The 25,270-nt window shown below is 40.1% G+C and overlaps 1 protein-coding gene across 1 annotated transcript in view; it reads right to left on the reverse strand.

Moving 5' to 3' along the window:
• LOC111862171 (ras-related protein Rap1-like) overlaps positions 1-25,270 on the reverse strand; it is a 248,771-nt gene that overhangs the window by 150,827 nt on the left and 72,674 nt on the right. Inside the window, exon 3 of the mRNA XM_033750580.1 lies at positions 3,412-3,503. Within this exon, the coding sequence (XP_033606471.1) occupies positions 3,412-3,503 (92 nt within the window). The remainder of the gene's footprint in view (positions 1-3,411; positions 3,504-25,270) is intronic.

Here is a 25,270-nt window from a genome sequence, read left to right on the forward strand (position 1 = left end):
ATTATTATTATTATCATCATTAGTAGTAGTAGTAGTAGGTTCTTAGTTACGGATCAGGACGTTTTCTCTCTTCCGATTCTAAAATAACGAACCGTTTACAATGTATTGATGCGCTTTAAACTGAACTCTCCTCACCAAGCAGTCTCCACTTTCACAGACCTGAATGTAGACTGTAGGACTAGCCGTGCACAGTGTAGGATTCGAAATCATGACCTCAGTCTGTAAGCTGTGGAAGATAATTCCGCGCGACACCCTGATAAAGTACACCATTGTCACCGCATCTCTTCACCTTCTCAGTTTTACACTGGCCTCTTCTTCCTCCAATTGCTTGAACTTCAGTAACCGCAGTAAATAAGCACGTCGCAGAAGACGATTACATCATCATCATTATCAGACAATCTGAGACTTTGTTACTGTGATGCTTTCTTTTTAATAAAAATTTATAATGGCGTTAAACATTTTGCCTCACTGTCAGAAAGGGTTAGTATAGTGTTTCTGCTCAAGATTTCGTAATTTTTCTATGACAGATTTCTCCTCCCATCACTGTCTTCCTGTTAGATGCGCTTCTGCTGTTAGTGCAGTTTGTCAATTAATAGTTATTTTAGAACTTTTTCTTTTACCTTAAATGGCACCAAGTGATATAAGTTGTTTTGTTCTGTCCTTGTGTTTATTATTCCGTTTGTGCTGACTCTGTAACTGGCCCCGTTGCCGTTAAGTTCGTTCAGTACATAAATAAACAAATAAATTATTATTATTATAATTATTATTATTATTATTACTGTTACTATTGCCTCGTACTTCAATCTGACATTAATTCCGTGAGTAATTGTACACTGCTAACTCCATGAGACCTAATATTGCTAAAACACCTGTTATGCCATACACCAGGGAAATATTTTCTGTGTTACGAGTATTAGCTTTGTCATGCTACCATTACACGCACCAGCACTATTAAGGATGTTAGTGTTTTCTTCGATTCTACCTTACATTTTCATAGTCATGTTGATCACGTGTTTTCTGAGTGCATAACGTTTTTGGCCTTATTGGCTCCATAACCTACAGATTTTCCTCCCTGGAGTGTCTGTATGTACGATACTTTACTTTAGTCAGGCCCAAGTTGGAATATGCCTCAGTAGTTTGGAACTCCATCACCTCGACTGATGCCAATAAGCTTGAGCGCATCCAGCAGAAGTTTGCGTCCGTCTGTTTCTATCGTCTCTTCCCTCGTATTTCATATACTTATACATATGCCTTAGAGAAATTAAGTTTACAATCTTTACGTAAACGGAGACATCACCTTGATGCATATTTTTTTATTCAGGTCTACCGTGGGTTTAAATCTTGCTCTTCACTTTTGGAAAACATTAGCCTTCGTGTTCCTCCCAGCAACCTTAGGGGCTTCCCATGGTTTGGTGTTTGACGCTCTAATAAACACTGTCCTTCTGCTCGGGGACGCCTATGCTGCCAAGATCTCTACATATTTGCAGTAAGAGCCCTTTCTGCCGGTCATATTTATACTCATCAACATAAAATTGTTAATAATATTTTTTCATACTTTTACTATTCTGTTTTATGTCGTTCTTAGTTATCATGTTCTTTTTACCACTCCTCATCTTAATTTGTTTGTTTGTTTACTTTTCTGTATTTACGTGTTCTTCTTTCCAGTGCTTGCCTGTAATTTGTCTTTGATTTCATGTTTTGTTCGTCCATAATGTAATTAATTGTATCTACACTTTGCTCTGTCTGTAATTGGTCCTGCGGTTGTTGACACATAAATAACAGAGGTTTGAATTATTGTTATTATTATTATTCTTATCATCATCATCATCATTGTTATTCAATGTCTGCTCCTCAGGCAAAATTGCCCATTTTTAGATGCACTTAAGCTGCCGATGTTGTTGGCAAGAGATGTTGACGTATTTGGAGCCGAAACTGATTTTCTGAAGCATGTTTCACATTGGTGGGTTCTTTATATTAAAATATTTATTTTGCACAACATATATATCAATTTATATACACTTTTCTAGCCACATGATGGCTGGAATATTTGCACTTTTTAATTTCATTATTGTCGAAGCGCCTTGGTTTGGTTTGTCTCTGTCTGTCTGTACATGTCCTGGAGATTATTTTGCAACTGACCATCAGGTTCTTGTGTAAGCATATAAATAAATACAGAATTAATTAATGTTATTATATATTTATATGTTTAAAAACTATATTGTTCCTTGCTGTCATTTTAAATTAGCCATGGTTCTCCCAATCTTTGAAGTACAGTTACATGTACGTCCATTGCTAGGCAACGTTTTGGTAAAGGAGTTCCCTCGAAGACAAATTTTCGATAAACAGTCCATTGCTAGATACTCAGCACTAGTGGAGGCTGTTCTTTTTATGTCCTCCACGTCAAGCAAAAGTAAACGGTGTTATGCAATCCGTTTCAAAGCAACCGAAGTGTAAACACGTCTACAATAGTAGGTGTTTTCCGTAGTATCTGTGCAGAATGCCTATAAGAGAAGTGAATTCAGACGCCAGCTCCGTTCAGGGCATTACAAAGGAATAACAGCGGCAGAAGCACGCAAACAAGCAAGCAAAGAGAGGACGAATGCGAATTTGGGGTGCAGAAGAGCACAAGAGGTCAGTCTGCGAAGGCTTTACGTGTGTTAGAGTGCAGTGGTATTGGCAGTGTGTGTGTAAGGAGACTTTATAATTACTGTGTTATACGTAGCTTCATGAAGACTAGTGGAGACAGACTGAAGAGATTAGTGTGGAGTGATTATAAATTATGTAATTCAGCAAAAGTGTTATAATTAATTGTAGTTACAACTTGTAGTTTATCGATGAATCCAATTAGCACTCCAAACCCGCGTGTTTTTCACAGATACAAGTGACAGTACTAATCGTATTCAATGTAAACGCACTGTATTATTTTACTTTTCTCACTTCTTAATCATAACTTCGATTTCTGTTAATATGCCTTCTTTCTTATTTTTCCCTTCTTTAGTCGTGCTTGATTTGTAATTGGCATCCGGGCTGCTAAGTCTGCACGTAAATAAATAAGAGTTGAAGTGAAATAAATTATTATTACTACTTCACAATATCAGGGGCCGCAGTCTAAGGAGCATATTGCACTGGATTTCTTGATCAAATCCCACTTGAAGTACGTGCCTGTGCTTCCGTGCTGTTCTTTCTAGATCGTCTGCTTTCACAGATATGACAGGACCCGAATTGGGCCTCAGAAAACTAATTAGCAATAATGTGCCATAACTAACTTTTAGAAAACTTACGTTGTTATGACCTGGAAATTTTAAATTCAAGAACATTTCACATTTAGCCGGTATATGAAAATGTGTGGCTGTCATATCACATTTTCTTCGCTTCTCTTCTCTGTTCACTATGGCTGTAGTGAATACTCACCGACATCTCCACACTGGGATGGTCGATAAAGATCATCTCGGATTCCTCTCCGTCAAGCAGAACTGAGACCGTCTTCTCTCCGAACTCGTCATCTGCAGCAAGCAAAAAGAGACCTGAGCAGATGGTTCACACGGACTGAATGGTGGGCCTATAGTCAGCCAGCTCTGTACTCTACATATCAAAAAATGAAATCATGACTTGTAAATTACTCTTAACATAACCGAATATAATTTCTGTAAATGATTTTAGATCAGAAGTTGTATTGTCCCATAAAAGCAATACATCCTACGTGAAGGCAACAATGAGAGACCCATTCTAATAGATAGGCCTGAATTTAAAACATCTTTAGCCTCCGGAGTAAGCAAAACTGAAATATTTGAAATGTTACCTATTAAAATTTTTCTTGTGCCCAAAATGAAGAGCTGAATGATCGAGTTCTCAGTTGAGGAGGTCGGTAGATGAATTGTAACGTAATGTAGACCGGAAAAGCCCAAAGTATCGGAGGAATACATCCCCTCAATATTCAGGGCCGAAAAATGATTCAAGAATGAAAACAATGTTTCCTCTGCTTGTCGCTTAATTCTTACTGTCTTTGACTTGAAAGGATTCTGACGATGGGTGAAGTCCAAAATAAGCCAAAAGAAGTACTTACTGGCTTTGTTTATCTCGTTCTTCGACTGTGAACGCGGAGAAAATGTACTACGGAAAATTCATGAACCCTTAAGATAGTAAGGTAAAGTTAATAAAAGCGTAACGAGTAGATTCTTAATTTGTAATTACTTCCATGTATTAAAATGGACCCTATGAAATGGAGTATAAATACATGGAATTAATGTAGTTTCCATTGTAAAGCTATTGAGAAGAAATCAACGAAATTTTATTTCATTAACATTTGGAGCACATCTTTATTATTTGTATTATACTGCCAATGGCTCTGCTTCTTGGAATTAGGAATTTGTTTCGAAACAAATGCAAGTAATATGGCAAGTATACACAATGCCCAGTCCCTTAAGAAAAATTTGTATCAGATAATTGAGATCTTATTGGATGTAAGGTTATGAAAGTGGTGACTATGAAGAGTGCGGCCTCCTGGTTAGTAGTTCCATGTTGTCTGGAAAATGTCCGACGCTTCAGAGGAATATATTTTCTCCATCTTCAGGATCTAAAGGAAAGTCAAGCAAGAAAACAATAAGAAATATGCAGCAAGCACAGCGATGTTAGTTTCGTGCTTGTTTTTTCTATTCAACCCCGAAAGCTGAGGCAATGTTTTAACCGTTCACTAGAACTAAGGTAAATTATGTTAATTAGAACAATTAAGTACAAGCTATAACTTATAAGTAAGGATTAAGCAATTAGTCACAGTTTTGTATTCAGATAGTAGTTTAGGCACATTCGTGCTGTGTGGACAGGATGTTGCATTCACTACGCTTCTCAGAACTTTAGCCGTTCGAGCTGCGGCAGCATTCCTTTCGAAATCTGAGAAATGAGAGCAAGTGCAAGCTTAACTCAAAGTGGGAGTGCACAGCCCACGCCAAGCTGATTACATATCACGAATTTTACAAAAGCGCCGTTGAGACTTCACGCAGCAAGTCAATATTATTGGGAAATTTAAATTTCCTGTGCCACCTCAAATTTTAAATTGGACCAGTAAGGCCTGTTTCAGGAAGGCAGTCTGGGCTCGAAGAAGCTCGCTTCCCCGGAGAGGTCATTTAGCAAATGAGTCGCTTTCAAAATTCAGAAGTGTGCAGACACCTGCAAAACTACTTCACAGGTCACATTGCTAAGTTCACTTATTAAAAGTAAGTTACGGAAATCAGAGTGGTAGAGCAAGAAACTCAGAATTAACAGGTGATCATTAAGTAAGTGAAGTGTCTGATTTGGCAATGAACGCAAAGTAAACAATAAGTAAATTCTTGTATGAAACTGAAATGTTGTTCGTGCAAAGTCCTTCCGGTCCTGCTGGAGAAAAGTCCGATCCCCCTAAGTTTAGAGTTCATCTCTACCAATCCCTAAGCAGGCCTGTCGACCTAGATACTTCACCTGAGTCGATCCCGCCTCACGTACATTTACTGCCCCCCCAAATCAGTCCCTACGTTCTAGAACAAGGTGCGTAATGTGGCTGGAGCGACGGGAGGTAGCAGCCCTGCAAAGTGAGAATCGTCCTAAAACGTGGAGCAGTCACGGGAGTGAGGCACCAATGTTTGTCTACTACAATACATTGCTCCGAAACGTTGGTCCCTTTCCAAAATACACGGCGATAAAAACAAGAAGACAATTACTCTCCAGCTTGTACCTCAAGAGCTTCGTTCTACATATGTACTATAGATGGACTACATCGAACTCCGACTTTCTTCCATAGATATCTCTTTCGAAGAAAACGGAAATTTTGCCGGGAATAAACGAAGGGTTAGAAAACGGAAAGAGCTCGGGGAATACTTGAACGTAAGCCAGTCATATGAATAACAAACTCGTAGAATAAAGTCCTCATCATCAAAGCGATTTATGACAGTGCTTGACCATGGTTTGGAATATCAATTTTACTTTACAGAGGGAAACTGCTAATTCACTCTGCAAATGTTTGTTCCCCCCCAACTTTGTATCTCACGTTTAATATAAGTCTTTATTAAATAAAAGCTCTCAAATATTGGTACTCTGAAACAAGTAGCCTGTCTGTAAACCTGAGAACACTTCTTTTTAAGGCAGCGAGATTAGATGAATTTCCAGAAAAGGTGTTATCATAAACTTAGATATAATTCTTTACTTTTATGTAAATACTTGAGTTCTCCATACTGAATTTCTCTATCATTTTCTCAGAATCTACAGAGAGGCCAAGAAATCAGTTTACTTTAAAAATTCTCTAGTTTTAAGATAAATGTTCTGATTTTATCCTGTCAGTGAATTAGTAGAACATTGTCATTGTTGTGAGTTGTGCATCGAAATTATAACTGACCCACTCAGTGAGGCTTCAAGCCCCACAAGTTGGTCTCCACCTACAACTGCCCTCTTAGTGCCCTTACGATGGTCTCCACTTTCATCCGCCGCTTCCTGTTGCGGTCTGGTTCAGGGTAGGGTGTGGGATTGCTCTGAATTTGAATTTGTGTGGGTGTCAGTGGACTTGGGTGAAATCGACGACTTTGGAACGGGGAAAACAAAAGGGGGGACGTGGATAGGCGGGTGTTTGTGGTTTCGACTGCTCAGACGGCAGGACGAGATTCTGTCTCAGGGCGACTTCTGGGCCTTGCTCACACAAGGAGAGAGAGAACACTTAAACTCACACTTCACCAACACTGTTTCTCTTTATTGTAGATGTGAACTAGAATTACACATTACAAGGTTGTAGCACTTTGAATTTGTGCACCGGACTCGGCCAACACCGATTTAACGTCCGGGAGATTGCTCCTGTTACTCCCTAAGACGACTGACTCCTCCGGAGAGGCAGAAGTCCTGACGGTTCCGCGAACGCCCGGTTTCCTCTCTTCTGAAAATTTTGTTGATTGGCTGAATCTAAAATTTGGTTGTTTCTCTCATTTACATCCCGCCAATCCCTAACAAGATCCATGTTAATTGGGCCTAAGTACAAGACGGTCCTTGTGACAGCTCTCGAATAAATGAAGGTACGCTAACGATGGCTCACTACGCCCCTTCGAAAATTATTGCGACTCGTATCTGTCAAGTCCCAAATTTTCAAAGCCTCGCACCGCCGAAGTTAAGCATTGATATTCCCAGAAAACGCAGCGGGATACTTCCTGCTCGGTCCTGCGTTTTCCAGTGACCTCAAGCTTGCTTGTCCCTCAGAAAGACCAGATGTCGTTCTCGGAGCCCGCTGGTGCTGGGGTCAATTGTTTATCATCTTTTGTTAACAGTAATACAGTTCGTTTACTGGTAGTACATTGTAGTTAAGAATGTAAATGAACAACATTGTTGAGGTTCCTGCATGGTGCGGTTACAAAATGGAGGATCTTATATACAATCTTTCTTCTAAATTCAGCAAGTAATAAAACCGTTTCTAGAGTATTTTAAATGTACATTTTTCTAAACACGCAACTGACTTTTGAGCTACTCAGTGTTTAAAATATATATGTAGGAATTGCGAAAATTTGTGTACAATTTTCTAAACACTAGCAAATACAGGTGTCCGGATGAAAGGTATTCAAAATAAAATAATTATATCTCAGAAAGCATTTATTATACACATTTATGGGTTACACCATTACAAAGAGTAACTATCAAAGTTTTTTCTGAGTATACAACTTTCTCAATAAATTTCAAATTTCAATTTGTAGCACTATGCTACAATCCGGAAGGTCGCGGGACCGAATCATGATGAGGTCATTGGATATTCTTCAATTGACTTCATCCTTCCAGCCGCACTATGGTCCTGTGGTCGACTCAGCTTCTAACAGAAATGAGTACCAGGAATATTCCTGGTGGTAAAGGGCGGCCGGCGCTTAAGGCTGACAACTTCACTGCCATCTGTAAGCCGATTGTCTAGAAAATGTGAGAGCCTGAACTTCTCACAACGCTATGCGCCTCCACGGCCTGTTACAGGAGAGCTTTACTTTTCTTTTACTTTACTATAATAGGGAACCGTGATAGGACAGTCAGTTATGTCGGCTGGTTACGGGTTGCACGGCTTGGGATCGGAGTTCGAGTACAGGTAGGAGTAAGATTTCTCTTCTTTCTAAGTCGTCCAGACCGGTTCTTTGCTCACCCAGACTCATATCCAAAGTGTACGGGGGGCTATTTCCTCGGAGGTAATGTGGCAGGGGCTTGAAGCTGACCACTCACCTAGGGCTGAGTCGTGAATAAAATCCTCTCTCACAGAAGTCTTCATGACGCAGTGCGTAACTAGTAAAACACATGGGCATATTTATTTTGTTTTGCCTTTACGTGACTCTGTTATATACTGCAGTCAATGATAGATGCATGTAGGTGCTTCTAACCTTGTCTTGTCAAAGCAATGTCGGAAATTATGTTATGTATAATAGGCACATAATCAGCCTTAAAATTTCTGTTTGGTAGTCATTTGCGGAATTTCCGTTTTGGCTTGTGTCAGTGGAAGCATTCATCATTAATACAAACAGTGCTTTGGTAATTGTGTCTTCTGTCGGATTATAACTTGCTGTTCACTGTGTGTGCAAATGTGTTACGAACATCGGTCAATTCGATTCTGATTTATTTATAGTACTAATACGAGATTGTGAAGGCAAGGGCACAATATACCCTGTGATAGTATGCATGAGAAAGAGAAATTCTACACTTATACGAATAATTTGGTAAGGAACATATTTAAAGAGTAACATGAACGAATAATAAAATTTTAATCCACATGCAGTCCGTTGAATATATCTGGCCCTCTCTTTTTGACTGATATTTCGGACATTGTCCATCACAATAATGTTTTCCGTGCCACGGCGTATGGAAAACTATCCATGCCCGCTGGTCTGAGATTAGCTGCCCATCGAGCCCAGAAGAGCAGTGTTCCTCACACTTCTTACTGTCACCTGACAAAGGAAACAGTACCAGTTTCAGAAATTTCATGAGTTGAAAAGCCTGGAAAAAAGACATAACTAAAATATCAATTAAAGAATATCAGCAGATATAGTCGCACAAATCCTGATTGGGCGTTCGAATGTCACTAAGGTCATTCTTCCACGCCACTCTTCATGTAATATTCTTGCATGTAGAGCGCAACAAGTAGCAGTGAGAGCTCCTCGTCTCTCCTCGAATTAACTCGAGGGGTAGAGGATCCACTAATCTTGGTTGTGATGTTGCCAGTTCCCTCAGAAGCCTGAAGTTATTAAACTTGGAAACCTCTAAGTGGGATAAATTCCAGAATGAACTTGTTTCCGTCAGAGGCTTCTTTGTAAAGCGTTAACGCTATAGACTTGTATTCGAGAGATGCTCGCTCGAATCTCGGCCTAGACACAGACTATCCTCATTGAGGTTTTCTGTGGTTGCGTTCAGCCCTCTCAGGAAAGTGCTGAGATAGTACCTCGATTAGGCCAAAGCCACTTCCTTCCAAATAACTTCGCAGTCATCGTACCATTGATTGCTATAAAGTCAAGATACTGACAGTGGAAAGCCTCGAGATGTGCCACGGATTGGACCAGTCGGCGTGCTCTGCCGCTGTACCACTGCAGATCTCGTAAATGCAGGCTCCACCCATATCAACATTCATGACTTGATCGTCCTAGAAATACAAAATGAAGGCTGTGAGGTTCCTCGTCCATCTCATCTCTTAGGTCCAAACGTTCTCCTCAAACTCCTTTTATTGGTTTCCTTCTCTCACAGGGGGCAGAAACCAATTCAGCATATATGTACAGCCAGAAGCACAATATATTTTTATATCTAACACATTTTATATTTTTGGAAAGGAATCGAGACTATGAATCGTTCTGAATTTAACTGCAGTGGACGTCAATATTTCTCTGCTTAACCCCATTGTAAGTAGGAGGGACAAAAGGTTCCTTCACGTCGTCCAGACCGGCTCTGGGGCCCTCCGAGACTCATATCCAGTGGGTACGGGGGACACCTTCCCCGGGAGTAAAGCGATGTGAAGCTGACCACTCACCTCCAAATAGTTTCTAGGTCAAGAAAATGCGGATCTATACATCTACTGTAACCGTTCATTATGATGGGTGAAATATTGTGCATTAATTAAATCTGTATTAAGTTAAGATTACAAAATTACAAACAAAGAGATCCGACAGATAGCCAGCTCTTACACGCAGAAGGGACATATTTCAAGTTTTACTATGTGGGCAGGAAGTAACATCTGGTACTTTCCTGGAATTCTGGCAGTTTCAGCAAAGTCGGAAAGTCTTTGGGAATTTGAGAGCTGACGGCTTGGGACAGCTATAACTTAGAAGTGGGACGGCCGGAGCCTCATCCCATGGTCGTAATGCATCAAGAGGCTGTCAACCTTAGCGTCAGGTCAGCATCTGCCAAAATCACATAGCAAAGCAACATGATTGGGAATTCAAAATTTAGGGAACCTCCTAGTTTGAAAACTCAACCAGTGGCAGAAGTGGAGGAGTGGATTTCTCTTGGAGTCTGGGGTTCGTGGACCTCAGGATTCAGAGAGAAGGATTCCACCTCGAGGAGTCTTGATACAACTTTCGGCAAAGTCGGACACAAAATTTACAACTACGGCCCTTCCGTAAAGTATTATAAGAAAAGTTCAAATTAAGTGTACTAATAAATTGAGTTGTATTCCGTAAGCTGGGGGGAATTAAATGACCACTAAGTGCAACGGTAGAAAAGGTGTGTGATTGTAGTGAAAGGTTCTTCCTACCCTGCCCGAGCCAGACCCGTATAAGACCCGGGATAGGAACTCAGCTCTACAAGTTACTGAACAGAACCCAGATACTCCCGTCTTTACCTGCTCTCGCGTACCAGCTCCAACAATCACAATTCTCCTCCCTCCCCACCTAACTTCTCGACATCCACGAGAAGAGGGAGTACGGTGATAAGTGGAGCACAAACGTAGGGTAAAGGGAGGACGGCAACAGCGTGGCGCTCAACGTAAAGGGCCCAAAGAAGTGAGCGGTTACACTACTTCGCAATACAATTTCATGGCACAGTGTTTAATTAAGTTAAGCACAGGGACAAATTTGTCCTCTTTTAATCCAATCGTAAGTATCGGACACCCTTGTTAGAACAAACCTACGTTCCTTCCTCGGAGCTAGTCTTGTACGGTTTTTACGGCTATCGCAGTTCGCATTGCGATCTTCCGTATTGTGACAACCTGGACTCTTGTAGGCGAATACGAACGATTCGGAGGAACGTGCAGGCTGTATTTTCGGCCGAAAATTTAACCTTAGAGATGGAGGGAGCATGGCCTTCCGAAACATCGACATTCGACCGCAGAAGCACACTGTGTCGCATTCCAGAGGACCGCAACACGAAGGACGCTGAGAGTGTCTCACAATGTAGTCAGTTAGTGCTATAATGAAAATAATATATCTAAACAAGGACCTGGCATCGGAACCGTTAAATTTACTAGCACGAAATGCAGGGAGCTGTCCGAACATGAAAGAAGATAAGACATTGCAGAGCCTAAGCTGTTATAAAAAATCCTTGTGCAGATCGGCAGATTTCTCCTTCGAAAACCGTGCGTCCGCTGAATCCGTGTTGGACGAACTTAATATTATATACGGTTAAGATTACTGTGGGAACGCAGCTGTGGAAAGTATAAATAATCAGCAATTACGTCGTAAATTTTCTGTAACAATAACTTATTTATGAACAAACATTATATATTCGCGAAGTTAATTATTAAACTAAAATATGGACATAAAGTTAGTATTTAAAGTGAAATACTGTCACGTGTGGGAGTGACTGTTTGGTTACCACTGATAGATAGTAACTACAGGTAGCTATAATACTATCGCTAACTGCATAGCATATGAGTGACTGTGGAGGCCGTTTGGATTGGAGATTGCATTCACTGATCACTTTAACACATTATTTGTAACTACACTTATAGTTACATCGCCGATCTCCACACTTTACAAACTACTACAGCATACTCGTATGCTAAGACTTTTCAGTCAGCTATGGTAACGGTTTCTAACAGTGGAGATTCTTCATCTTCCGAGTTCACTTCGTTGCATGCTGTTTCTCAACTGCACCACTTAAGTGTTCTTTCCGCAGACTCCTTTTACAACTCTGAACTGTTGCTTCATCTCCTTACAACATTTCAACAAGGACCGTATAGGACACACCGTTTATTGTTGTATTCCAATCGTTTCCGTGGGAACATGTTTGTCTGCGAAGGCGTTACACACTAATGGCAGTGAACAGTTGCTTATTAAAATATTTGTATAGCAGAGGATATTTTGTTGTTTGTTTCGCCATCTTTACCCAGTAACGGGTCTACACGCTACACTAACTGCTACGGCGTGTTTGACAGACCGCACATAATCCAGTTATCAGCGTTCGGTAAATACATATTCTATGAGCATTCATTTCAACAAATCTGCGTTGGAGGCTGGGTACTGTATATACTCGTATACCAGCAGCTTTAATAAAACCGAGTTCTGATACAACGAGTTTCCTATCCGCAATCTTTGCTGCACATATGGAGCCAATACGGTAGAAGGAGCAGCAGCTTTTGTCTGCAATTGCAATAGTTGTAGTCACAATGCTGGGCGATTCGAATATCTGAACAAAAGCCTCATGAATAAAATCTTGTTTCCGCACGAGCAGGCAGATTGAAAACACAGGTGGTTGTGACGTGAACCTCGCTAATCTGTTGCTCATGCCAATGATAAATTCGACGTGACCTCAAAAAGACGTGTCACTAAACAGATTCCTGCCAACTGGAAACTGATTAACGTGTTTACGAACCGCTGTGCTGTGGGTACATTCGAAGAATGACAAGTTCGGAAGATTAGATGATCGATTCTTGGATCATGTCACAGAAATATTTTTAATTGTAGACAAACAGATTATAATGCATCGAATGTCAGAATGATGATATGAAGAAGGTATGAGACAGCATGCGAAAGAAAAAGATCATTATCTACTTTAAAGTGTTGTAACCGTATATCTGTAGTGATAAAATCAGAATTGTTGCGAGAAATGCAGTCAGAATAACAGTTCTCTCATTTCAAACAGCTGGAACAGTAGCAAACAATGAAGTGCTAAAAGGGATATGAAATATAAGCTACAGGATGGAAGAATCATCGTTTTCAAAGCACGGCAATTAAAACAAAAAGCAAACCAAGAAGAGAGAAAAATAGAATGGAATTAAGGCAACAATTGGACAAAGTCAAACTCAGGACTCTTTACATGGAAGAAAAAGCTCGTATATAATAGGGTGTAATAAGCTATTGTAGGTCGCGCCATTGCTCAAGCGGTTAGTCGCTGGCTTCCCACCGTGGTGGTCCGGGTTCAACCCGGGGTCTGGTCAAGAATGATTTGTGTTGCACAAAGTGGTGCTGGGGCGGGTTTTCGCCAAGTACTTCGGTTTCCCTTGCCAATCGTCATTTCACCAAATTCTCCATCATAATAACTACCCGCGGCAGGGTACTATAGGCCAATCAGTGGCCGCAGTGCCGAGTGGACCAAGTTGGACTCCACCCCCACTAAATGAATTTAATTTGGGTCATGCACATTTTAACGCTGATTTTAATTACATCAGGTATGAATGTCATGCCACTAGAGGCTACGTTGTTCTCCTATTCTTACTTGCTTACCGTCAGTAATTTCAACTTATCGGCTGTGTGCTAATTACTAACGCGATTCAATACAGGACAATGAAATACAGTGGTTATTATCCAGTTGCATGCAATTGTTACGCCCAGTTCTGTGTGTAAAGGGAATAAACCCCGGCCATAGTACGAACTTTTCTCATTTTAACTGTATTAACGGCAGGTGAAGAAATACATCAACTTCTACCGTCATGGCTACCTCTGTGGAGCAGGGGCTATCGTGAGAAGTATAAACCACTCAGCGGCTGAAAATATTCCCCTCCTTTCATAGAAATTCATATGCTCATCCTGAGACGTCTGATTGCAATGCAAAACACCCCATCGCTTTTCTGTTACATGCATATTAATATTATCGTATTATCTGCATATAGGTCTCCAGAACGGTCACTTCCCTCTATCTTTCCTAACTGAGGAGTTAGGATATAAATTCCACTTAAATTTATAACTGGCATACCGGAAACAGGCGAATGAGAATTTAAGTTTGAGGACGGTTCTTTAGTAACAAAAATTTCACACAGAAGTGATCAATACACAACAAAACAATTTCGGTTCTCGTCTGCTTAAAATAAATATAAATATATTAGAAGACGAGATAGAATTGCTTACTACTGAAAAAAACAAGCACACTCAGATATAAAGAAGATACAGTACAATGAAAGCGATAACATGAACTAGAAGCAATTTTAAGAACTGCGACTGATCGCAACCCCTTCACTACATGAAACAGCAGCTTCTAACATTTCGTGGGGGCTAGTCATTAGGAGAAGCTCATATCTGGCACCAAAAGAATCTGCCGACATGAAGAAAATGCGACTTGAATTAATGAGATTACAGAGAACTTTTTGTTTTCAAATCAAGACATGTTCCAGAACATGCTGCTGACAGGCTCTGTCACACAAAGAGCATCTGAGGAATTGCGGTTGGGTGTTGTTTTCCGAGAAGAGACCTACACCGTCACTACAACCCCAAATCCCACAGACTTCCTTAGACCGAATCACTTGCTGTTACTTGCACCCGCAAATGAGCTATCTCAATTCAATATTCCGCGAGAGTGGGGGGAGAATCGGCTCACAGACTGAAAATCTATAAATTATTCCGGGGGCAACTCAGATGCCCGGGGCCCAGTAATAGCGAACCCAGAAACAGGATATTGTGATCTTTCAGGTACCGTCCTACATTTAGCATCCTAGAACAGTAAAATATTGTTTAAATCGGAGAGCAGAATAAAAGTCTAAGAGTGCTATAATCTGGGACGCAACGCTGTGTAGTCCAGTAAAAGTGAAATTAAGTTCCTCCGAAACGTCGGTGGACTTCTGATGGAGTATATGTCACACCCCATTTTCATAGTCACCGCTACGAAAACCACATTCAACAAGAACGAAGGCTAATAGCAATAATTTTTATAGTCCAGTGTAAGTCCATCGACTCTCCTCCGAAACGCATTACGTGTCACATCCCAGAAGATGATCTTCATAGTCACCGCTGCGATAACCGCAAATTCAACGTGGAACGAAGGTTTCCAGCAACAACTTATTTTAATATATAGAAGGCATGCTTTTCATTCACAATAAAATTTAAGATTACGTGATTATAAGTTCTCTCATTTCAGATACGCCTTCATCCCACGTCTCTTAGGCTGTTGAGGGTACGGGAGTTCCATTAGAGCAACAATCGATTCTAGCGTAATAAATGGAGGCTCGGGCAATGCAACAGGTTCCGGCCGTTCGACGCAGGGGTGGGCAGGCTGAGATCCTGAGCGGTTACGTGGTATTATCAGGAGTCGGGAGAGCTCAGTCGGTATGCTGATTGGGCTCACATCTGCATGATCGACACGTGAATTTTAACAAATGAAGGGATCTTGCGCGTTAATTGCAGAGGTCATGACTGGTACGTGGACTTGAAGCAGATAGAGACCCGTTTCATGGGCGGAATATGTTTGTCTACACGTATAGTTGAAAGAGAAAGAAGTCAGCAATTCAGATATGCAGTTGGCGAGAAAATTGAGACTGGAAAGTATCATCCATAAATATAAAAGCTAACAAAAATATTTTTATTTATATCTGATGGAGCATTTCTATTCTAGCTGTCGTATAAATGTATTCGTAATGTCATCATGAAACTACAGAACAAGTTGCTTCAAGCTGTAACGGTTCTTACTCGTCTTCGGGAAGTACTCGGCTCGAATCTTGGCCGCGACATCGGTAATTTTGATTGAGATTTTTGAGATTTTCCTCAGTCCCTGCACTAAAATGCAGGAAGAGTACCTAAACAAAGCTAAGGCGTCTTCCTTCGAAATCCTTTCCAATACAAAGCAGTTGTACCATCCCACCACTCCACTCTGTGTTGTCTGCATGCCGGCAGAGCAGCAACACAAACCGCAAGGAAGACCATTAAATTCTTCATAGCTAAAATACTGAACAAAAGACCGCATCTGCAGACCGGAAGGATATTTTGAACTTTCGTGGCCATCCAAGTTCGAAAGATCTGCATATAACCAAGGGTTTGTAAGGTTAAAACTCAGTCCGGATTTTCACGTTTGTTTCTCTACGAAATTTGTTCTCTGTTAGATTTAATATTTGTTCATGTCAGTGCAAGAAAGATATAGTAATGGTTTAGCCAGCATAACCAGTGGAATCGTGGGTAAGAGGTACGTAGTACGTTTTACTTTTTCCTAAGTTTGAGCAAAAAAACAATATCCTAGAACAGTAAAATATGAAGTGCCGAATTCACTACAAGCGGCTGGCCACCCCCAGTGCTCATTCAGCTTCAGTCTGTACGGGAGGGTGGGAGCACTGCAACATGGTACATTGTTTCTCCATTATATTCCAGGCTGACGCCTAACTGGAAGGCGCATTATTCCAGAGGCCTCGATACGGGGAGACAGTAAAACAGCGAATGCGCTTGTTCTGTCTACTGACATGAAGTAACAGCAGAGAAAGGTCAGAAACTTCATCACAACCACGCAACTGTAGCTATACTTGCTATCATATTTCATACGTCATTCGAAGACGCTATGTCAGCCTTCCATCTTATGTAGCGTCTAAAGAGATTGCAAGATGACTAGCAAGCAGCCCCTTTAAAATTCAACAGGAAATAGCTGGTAATTATCAACACCAGTAGTACATTAGTAACATTATGTTTGTTTCATTGTGATCTATTATTATGCCTTATAGCCTTGAGGGACACCGAAATTATGATTTCACTCATGTGCACGACCAAACTGAAAAGTTCTGGAAACAACTACATAAACACGAAGAGACTAAAATTAATAAAATAACAATGAGTATGAAGCTTAAGAATTGTTAAGACGAAGGTAGCATATAGGAAGCAGAATTAGTCAGACATGCCTGAAGTCTTTCTTCCTTCAACTATCAACATAGCACCACAATTGTTTTTGTTTAGTTCACCATAAAACAATAGCTATATATCTCTTTCAGTCACAACTTCACCAAAATACAGTCCATACAGAAGTGGTTTGGTCGTGAGATATCAATTAATCAGTGATAGACTCTTTAAAATCTTTACTAATGGCTATTAAATAGGCATTATGACCATATATATCACACTTTTAATACATATTTTGTAACATTTTCTTGTAAGATGCCGCACAATTATCTGAAAACAGATGTCAGAAACGTTGAAATAAATAGTTTCTGGCTGTAATTACCGTTTATTTTGTTTCGTCACGACAGTCTGCCTCACAACCACACATACATGCTAAACACAAGGAACACAAGCGGGAAGAAAGCTGACTCACCTGCTCACCATCAACAAACATAAACTATATCAGAACAAGACAAGGACGGAGACCGGTAGAAGAGCAACTAAATTAAGAAAAAACAGAAATCTTTTATAAATACTTAATTTTATTCATTTAACATTTTAACCATTAATATTTAATCTTAAAGTTGAACATACTTTTTATATGTAACGGCATTATGTATTACCAAAAATACAGAATTTCAGTATGTAAGCTCTAGCCAATTTATGAATACATACTAGCAGAGTAATACAGATATATGTAAACATGTCAAATATCTGATGATAGTTCAAAGAGCAGAAACAAGTTGTAAGAAATTATGAATGTGTGGCGTATCACTGTTTCTTATTGTGGTGGCGGAACAAAATAAACAAATTTTACACACAATATGACGTTGAAGTATAATAGTTCTAACCACAGTTACCACAGATAATTTCTTCACTCATTCATTCTTGGGCATTAAACATCAATTTCCGTATTATGCAAACTTGCAGCAATGGGAATTTCTTCGGCAACTCTGGAAACTGCAATGTCGACTGAACCCCCACCTGTCGTTCCTATCCGTAACTATCTCGCTTCTAAATAACGACAGAGTAGCAAGAGTTAGCCAGTTGGTAGCTTTTGAGGTAAACATGGCAGTGATCAAGAAGAATGCGATCTTCTCGTTTGTAATGCCACGTATTGCGGAGACATCCCGACGTTTCGAAGAAACATATCACCTCCATCATTAGGGCCGGAGAGTAAGCCAAGCGAAAGAAAAGCAGAAGCAGAGGGCTTTGTATTGAGTAATTAAGCAAAACAACTGATAAGTACAAATTCCGGACCATGTCAGTATGCAATGGTTTTTAGGTCACGCAGAATAACAAAATGAACGGATGTTTCAAATGAATTTAGAAAGCGACAGCAGGAGATATTTCGAGCCTTAATGGGAAGCTACGGGCTCCGTTTCGTCGCTATTGAAGACTATGAATTTTCTCAAAGGAACCCAGTCACTCTCATGAAGTGCACAGTCACCCAGCTAATGAATCTGCTTAGTGCTTCTAGGAAAGTTTCCGGATAGTATCTTCAATTGGGCCACAATCAATCACTACTATATTAGTCACTAACGTGATAATTATGGAACCGAAGCTTCATTGCCGTTTTCACAAGAGCCCTCAGTATAAAGCCACTTTAATTTATCCTATCGTAAATACCTCGTATACGAAGTATTTTCCTCTCTTTCAGTTTTCCGTTTACAATATTGCTTAAATATATTTTCACTTCTTACGGGCTACGTTTTCAACACGTCTCATGCATTTTTTATCATCCTAATATTATTCACTAAGGAACGCATTCTATTAATTGTTTATTAAATAAAGAAATGAACTAAGTTTTGTTTATGTGCCTATAGACATCGGAAGAAATCCTACAAATGAAATTTAACTGCAACAGAATTTCAAAATTTCGGCTGTTCCTATAAGAAAGCCCTCATATACATTATGTACGTTTCAGCTTTTCTTCTGTTAAGAAGTGAGAACAGTAGCGGACACTTGATCTATGATATCTACGTTTCAAAGCGATAATAATGTTGGGCAGCAGAACAGCTAGGACTCGTTCGTGTCAATTTTGGTGCTTTCCTTTTATCGTGTTTCCTGTCTTTGCTCACCTTTTCATTGTCTACAGTTCCATCCTCACCCTAGAATATATCTCGTCTTTGTATCTTCACTTGGCACGATGTCTGGAAAAATAAATTGATTTCTTGGAAGCGTAGTGGCTTACAGTAAGGCCTCGTCGAACGAAGGGTAAGAAATTGACAAAAGTGAGAGAGTGGAAGAGTTCCTAAGTCCTTCTGCGAAGGGCCTCAGGGTCAATATGAGTCATCACTTTTAATATAAAAGTATATGTAGTAACTGAAAGAAAAGAATTAGGCCAACGACTCTTTCAAGTAATAACGACGACTTGAATCTCTTAATAAGGAAGGACCACGCTATATTTGAATTAACAGAAGGAAAACATATTTCTTGCTACGTCACATCTTCCTTAGTCTTGTTGTGTTGTTAGAGAGAGGCCTGTCGTTAGTAGGTGTAACTAACATCTTCTTTTCTGTCTTGAACGGCGAAAAAAACAATTTGTAGTGTTCAGACTTTTCTCTCCGCTCTTTATTCGTTGCCCCTTCTTTTTAGACCACAATTTCGAGACCTGCGCTGGGGACCACCCAACCCCTTATCCAATTTTCGCCTTTGGCTCTTTCGCCCTAGGGTAAAGCTGTTGGGGTGGGAAACTGACTACTCAACTCAATCTAGTACTGAGGTCAAGAATGATGGAGCTTTGCCTCCAGTCTCCTAAGTTCTTTATTATTGTAACCGTTCCACTGCTACGCAACTTATTTATGTAATCAACTTTATAAATTTGAAAGCTTAATTGTTCAAAATGAAATGCAGTGAACAAGGGTAGTGAAACATGGTCAATTCTTGTATGTAAGAGAAAGCGATTTCTCAAGCTTACAACAAGCGACAGGAAGACACCCTTCAAAGGTTTATTAGTGGAAAGCTGCGTTAAAGAATAGGGTAAAGAAATCTTTTGTAAATTCAATACTTGGCAGTTTTTACATGCCATAACTTAAAAAGAGTGAAGTTTTTAGGGCCCAAGCGACGCGTAAGCATTTGTCACTTTCTGACAGAAATACGTTGGAGTCAAAAATCCTTAAACGCTTGTAAGCTTTAAGCGGAGTGGAGGAATATCTAATTAAGATACTCCTATTTTTCAAAATTAGCCAATCACTAAAATTTAAGGGGTGACAGGGCAGTGACGCTGGAGAAAGCAGGAATTGAATGTTTGAGGAAGCATAATGTCTTAGCATCATTCTGCAAACGGGAGGTGAAAGAATCAGACGTAAATTCTGCAAACGGGAGGTGAAAGAATCAGACGTAAATTCTGCAAACGGGAGGTGAAAGAATCAGATGTAATTTCTGCCGGGATGTGAAAGAATCAGACGTAAATTCTGCAAACGGGAGGTGAAAGAAACAGACGTAAATTCTGAAACCGGGAGTAGAAGGAATCAGACGTAAATTCGGAAACCGGTAGGTGATAGAAACAGATGTAAATTCGGAAACCTGGAGTCGTTAGAATCAACCGCAAAAAGTTATACGTCGGGCTCCAAAGCAGTTAGACATAAAGGTTACTAACATTGAAACTGTATCAAAAGTGATTAAACAAGTGTTCAATATAATTCGTCCAAACTTGAGATGTGCTTGTGATTTGTGGTGTTAATTTATTCCTTTCTGAGTTGTGGCCCGTTCAAGGCTCTGAGATAAGAAGTACTTAGCTCTACCAAATCAACAAAACCCCCTTCTTTTAAAATTAACCCTGAGATATTTAGCAACAAGAAAGAAGAACCTACTAGAGGCGACCTAGCGTGTGAAGAAGAAGAAGGAGGAGGAGGAGCGAAGAGTAAGCAGGAAGGGCGGTAAGATTATGTACTGGGAAATTAATTAATTACCTTAATTATGTGAAATATTTTGAGAGATTTGAAGTTACCGTTCCTGCGTGGAGACCCGTTGCTAGGAAACGACTAGTGGAAGACAAAGAATCTTAGTGCGTACACAACGGTGAACTGAAGTGTATGTAAATCAGAGATAGCGCTGCATTAGTCTAGGAACACACACAGCGACATCGGTCCTAGGACGTCCGTACGGTTCAGGTCTCATCAAGTAGTAGAATATAAAGTGTAGTCTTAGCTTTCGTACGTGATGACAGTCGGAGAGTAAAGAAATGTATTTGGTCGCTCTAGTGTGAAAAGGAGGTCGTACTGCAAAAAAATCGTATGACACTTTTCCGTACGACCGATGTCGCTGTGTGTGTTCCTAGAGTGTGTATTAAAGTGGTTAATAAAACCAATTACCAATCCGAACGGCGTCTTCAGTAACCATACACTCTACAATACATCCATATATAAAGAAGACCAATGTAGGGAAAAGAGCAGGCAAGTTAGATGTGCATGTAGAACAACTGATGATGGCCGCAAGGCCGAAAGGTTTTTTAATTCTTAACCTACGAGTATATTACCTACATATGTGGATTGCATTTGGGGAACAAAGTAATAAATATAATGCAATATTTTGACGCTCCGGTGTAATATTATCACGTGCTAGGTGGCTGCTTTACTTATAGGTTAGTTTAGATTGGCTAATTGGACTTATTGACACCTCATACACATCATTCTGAACTACAGGCAATTACAGCTGTATCTCTATTCGCACACTTTATAGTTCACTGCTACACACACTAATGTCCTCGGTCAATTACGCTCTCAATTAGTCGTTTCGTGGCAACGGATTCATAGCAGTCTCACTGTACCTTCAAATCGCACATAAAGGCTTCTTTGACAAGCCTGATTGTTTTTTGCTACTATTCTCAATTACCTTCCTTTGACGGCTCTCTCAATTATCCGCTGCTACTGCCTACTCCGGAACTCAATTCAAATTCTAGCTGCGTGAGATCCTACTTATACCTGTATAGCCATGGGGTGGACCCACAAACAACACCGCTTCCTCTATTGTTGCGTGCCGATTCACTGCTGCACAGATGTGTTTCCCACACAGCTACGGTGCGGACCCAGAGAACACTGTTTGCAGCACCTCTACAATTGTTGCGTGAGGTTACAGTGTACGTAACGAGTTCTTCTTCTGGGTGTGCATGGGCCATTATCTAGCAACGGCTGTTTCTCTGCCTCCGCAGTTTTTGCTTTTAGCAAATATGCCACAATATTTCTAGCAGAAACATAAAACATTTTTCGCTATATAGATTATTAAACATTTACTTAATAAAATGTATTTTCTTTAAATATACTGGAAGACGAATATAAATTTTGAAGTGGTCAGTACATACTCTCTACTTGATTTCAAGAAGACTGCCATTTTGCGCTGATATAAATACGCCTACTGTAGTTTATCATTGTTTATGAGTTTATACCGTTAATGAGCTGTAGAATATTAACAGATATTTCATAACTACATACATACTCCTAAATAGGGGCCCTATAAAGAGCATCGATTCTATAACATGTAGATTCTAAAGGGTTCTGAGTTTGTAAACCAGTCGCAGAAGCTTCCACACCGATACTGAACAATAGCTTTGTCTTCAGCAGCTGACGGGGAAGACGGCTTCCGTTTATCCGTTCCAGATGTGTAGTAATTGGAGAAGTGAGTCGCCTCTGGTATCTGACGGCACTAGGCAGCTCACGTGAGAGCTGCAGGCAGCAGCCCGGTTTAGATAACGAGAAGTACGAAGAGTCTCAGGAGCTTGAGGCCAGTTAATTTCTCGAGTTAGGGAGATAAATTTACAACAGTCATTTGTATTATTTTAGTGTGCCTGTGTTTATGGAATTATTGTTAATTTTCCCTGTTTTATAATAAAAATTAAAACTTGTGATATCACATGCAGCATACAGTCTTCTGGGCTGTGTACTTAGTAGAGAGGCACCAAAGTTTCGGAGGAAAAATCATGTTTCAGATTCTTCTGCCAGCTGGGAGACTCTCTGATGTCCTACGAGTATGTAGAGAAATTGCTGAAACTAATTTTCTGAATAGACACACAACTCTAAACAAGTGGACGAAGCCCCTTATGAGGTGGAATAGGATATTACGAGAAATTTAATGTAACATTTTAATGGATTTTAAGTAATTATTCATGTTATTTTAAGTGGACTGCAACGCGCGATGTTAGCGCACTTCAGAACAGTGTAACAGTTGGACGCATTAAAACACCTGAAGATGGCCGTCTATGGCCGAAACATGTTATGTTGAGAGCTAACGGCGAATGAACAATTGTGGCATTATAGACGGACTGTGAATACACAGACATTTGGCTATGAGACGATGTAGACAGATATGTTAAGCTTGTAGGGTAACATATACAAACAGTTTACGGAATGTTTTATGACATTTCTTGTATTCACAATTGTTACAGAGTGTAGGCAAAGAAGTATATTTTCCTCACTTCTATCTCTCTTGTACCTTTAAATGAAGAAAATTTTAAAAATTCACTCTATTGTGTATGAAGTGTCAAAAATGGGTGTTGCATTTGAGTATTATTTGCACATATATATATATCAAATAAAGGAAGTTTAAATTATATTGTAACGTGTTTCCGTTACTGAAAGACGCCGTAGAGATGGTTAATCGGTTTATTTAACAATCTACAAATAACGGCTATAATTAATGATCACAATATTACGGGTTTCCACACTTTACAAACCCTACAACAAATCTCTTAACACAATCTTCACTTGTCTTCACGTACTGATAACGCGGGAGCTATACAAGTCTCCCTGAAATACACACTCCGGGTATAACCGTACTACAGCAATCACTATGTCTGGAAAGCACACAATAAGTCTTCCGCTCGCTGACTTCTTAGTTGTCGCACACTCGCAGGCTGCTATGTTTCAACTGTAGTCGGCTGACTGGAGAACTGTTGATAACACGCTCTCGTAAGCTTGCTCGGAACTATCTTCGGCGATGGCCACGTTATAACTCGCCGACTGCTACAGTAGAACTCTCTGGTAGCCACAATAGAACTCTTGGTACCCACATTAGAACTCGAACTGAACTGATCGATACGCACTGTGCATCCACTTATATAGCTGCAGTGCTTGCCTGTGGCGTAATGAGTGCCACGTCACAGTAGGACGTTGATTACGGTTANTGTATAGTATAAAATCATCTTCACAAATTGTACCTGGAAGCTATGGTCGGTGACGTAACTTGGCCTTTACCAGCGTTGTTTAGACTATAGAGTCTAACGGTTCCTTTGAGCGAGGAAGCGGAGGCAAATTTTGACACTTGTATTTTTATGCCCTATATGCTGAGAGAACTAGGAAACATCAGTCCTAAGATGGGCCAAAGCCTAGAAGGGCTAAGCCGTTGAGAAAAACAGAATGTCTTTCATGAACCTAATCTACACGTATAATAGCAAAGGACAGGAGTGGACGTTTCTGGAAGGTTTGTTCCTGCTGACAAATATAGCTCACTCATTCACTCGTGTACCTTAAGTTCACATTCAGACCGAGCCTGTAGTCGTAGAATTGTTGCTGATATTAGGCTATCGCTGTTTTTCGTGTTTACGTGATTCTATTCTGGATTTTTGCGTCTTGTGATGTGGGCAGTGTTTCAAATGTCTCGGAGGCATATGCTATCGCCATCCTCAGGTTTAAAGCAGGTTAGTTGTGTGAATGTTCACCCATACCGAAAATTTTAACATTGATCAGACACCCTACTAAGATGGGACCTGAAAATGGAAGCAACGTGTAACATATGCCATGTTCTTAATGAAAACGAAGTAGTAACTGGAGATAAGACTGCAGGAGCTTTCGACGTCGGTACCACAGGAGGTGAAAGATGGGCTTAGAGCTAAAGTCGCCTTATCTATGAAAGTACTCGATGTAATTCAATGGGACAATCTATTTCGAATGAATGCAATATACTGCGGAGAGAAAGGGACATGAATTCGAATTCAGACATGCTTTATGTGTCTTCATGTGCTTTAGTCTCTATGTGTCCCATAATTCGCCTGATAAAAGAAAGCTTGCTCTCCAAATGTTTAAATAGTAAAGTATTCCGTCTGTAAAGCAAAAAAGTTTATCCTTCTTAAAAGACACTAAAATATATTTAATTCACTGAAAAGTGAAACGTCTATGTATTTAGTCCGTCAGTAGTGCAACAATCATTAAAACATTCACATTCAACACCACCACGACATGTTTCGGCCACAAACGGCTATCCTCAGGTGTTTCGATGGGTCTAAACTGTTACACTGCTTTGATGCGCGTTAAAATTGCTCGTTTCAGTACACTTAAAGTAACATAAATAATTACTTAAAATTCAATGAATTTTTCTATTAA

The sequence above is a fragment of the Cryptotermes secundus genome, unplaced genomic scaffold (genome assembly GCF_002891405.2).
Source record: "Cryptotermes secundus unplaced genomic scaffold, Csec_1.0 scaffold1033, whole genome shotgun sequence".
NCBI lineage: Eukaryota > Metazoa > Arthropoda > Insecta > Blattodea > Kalotermitidae > Cryptotermes > Cryptotermes secundus.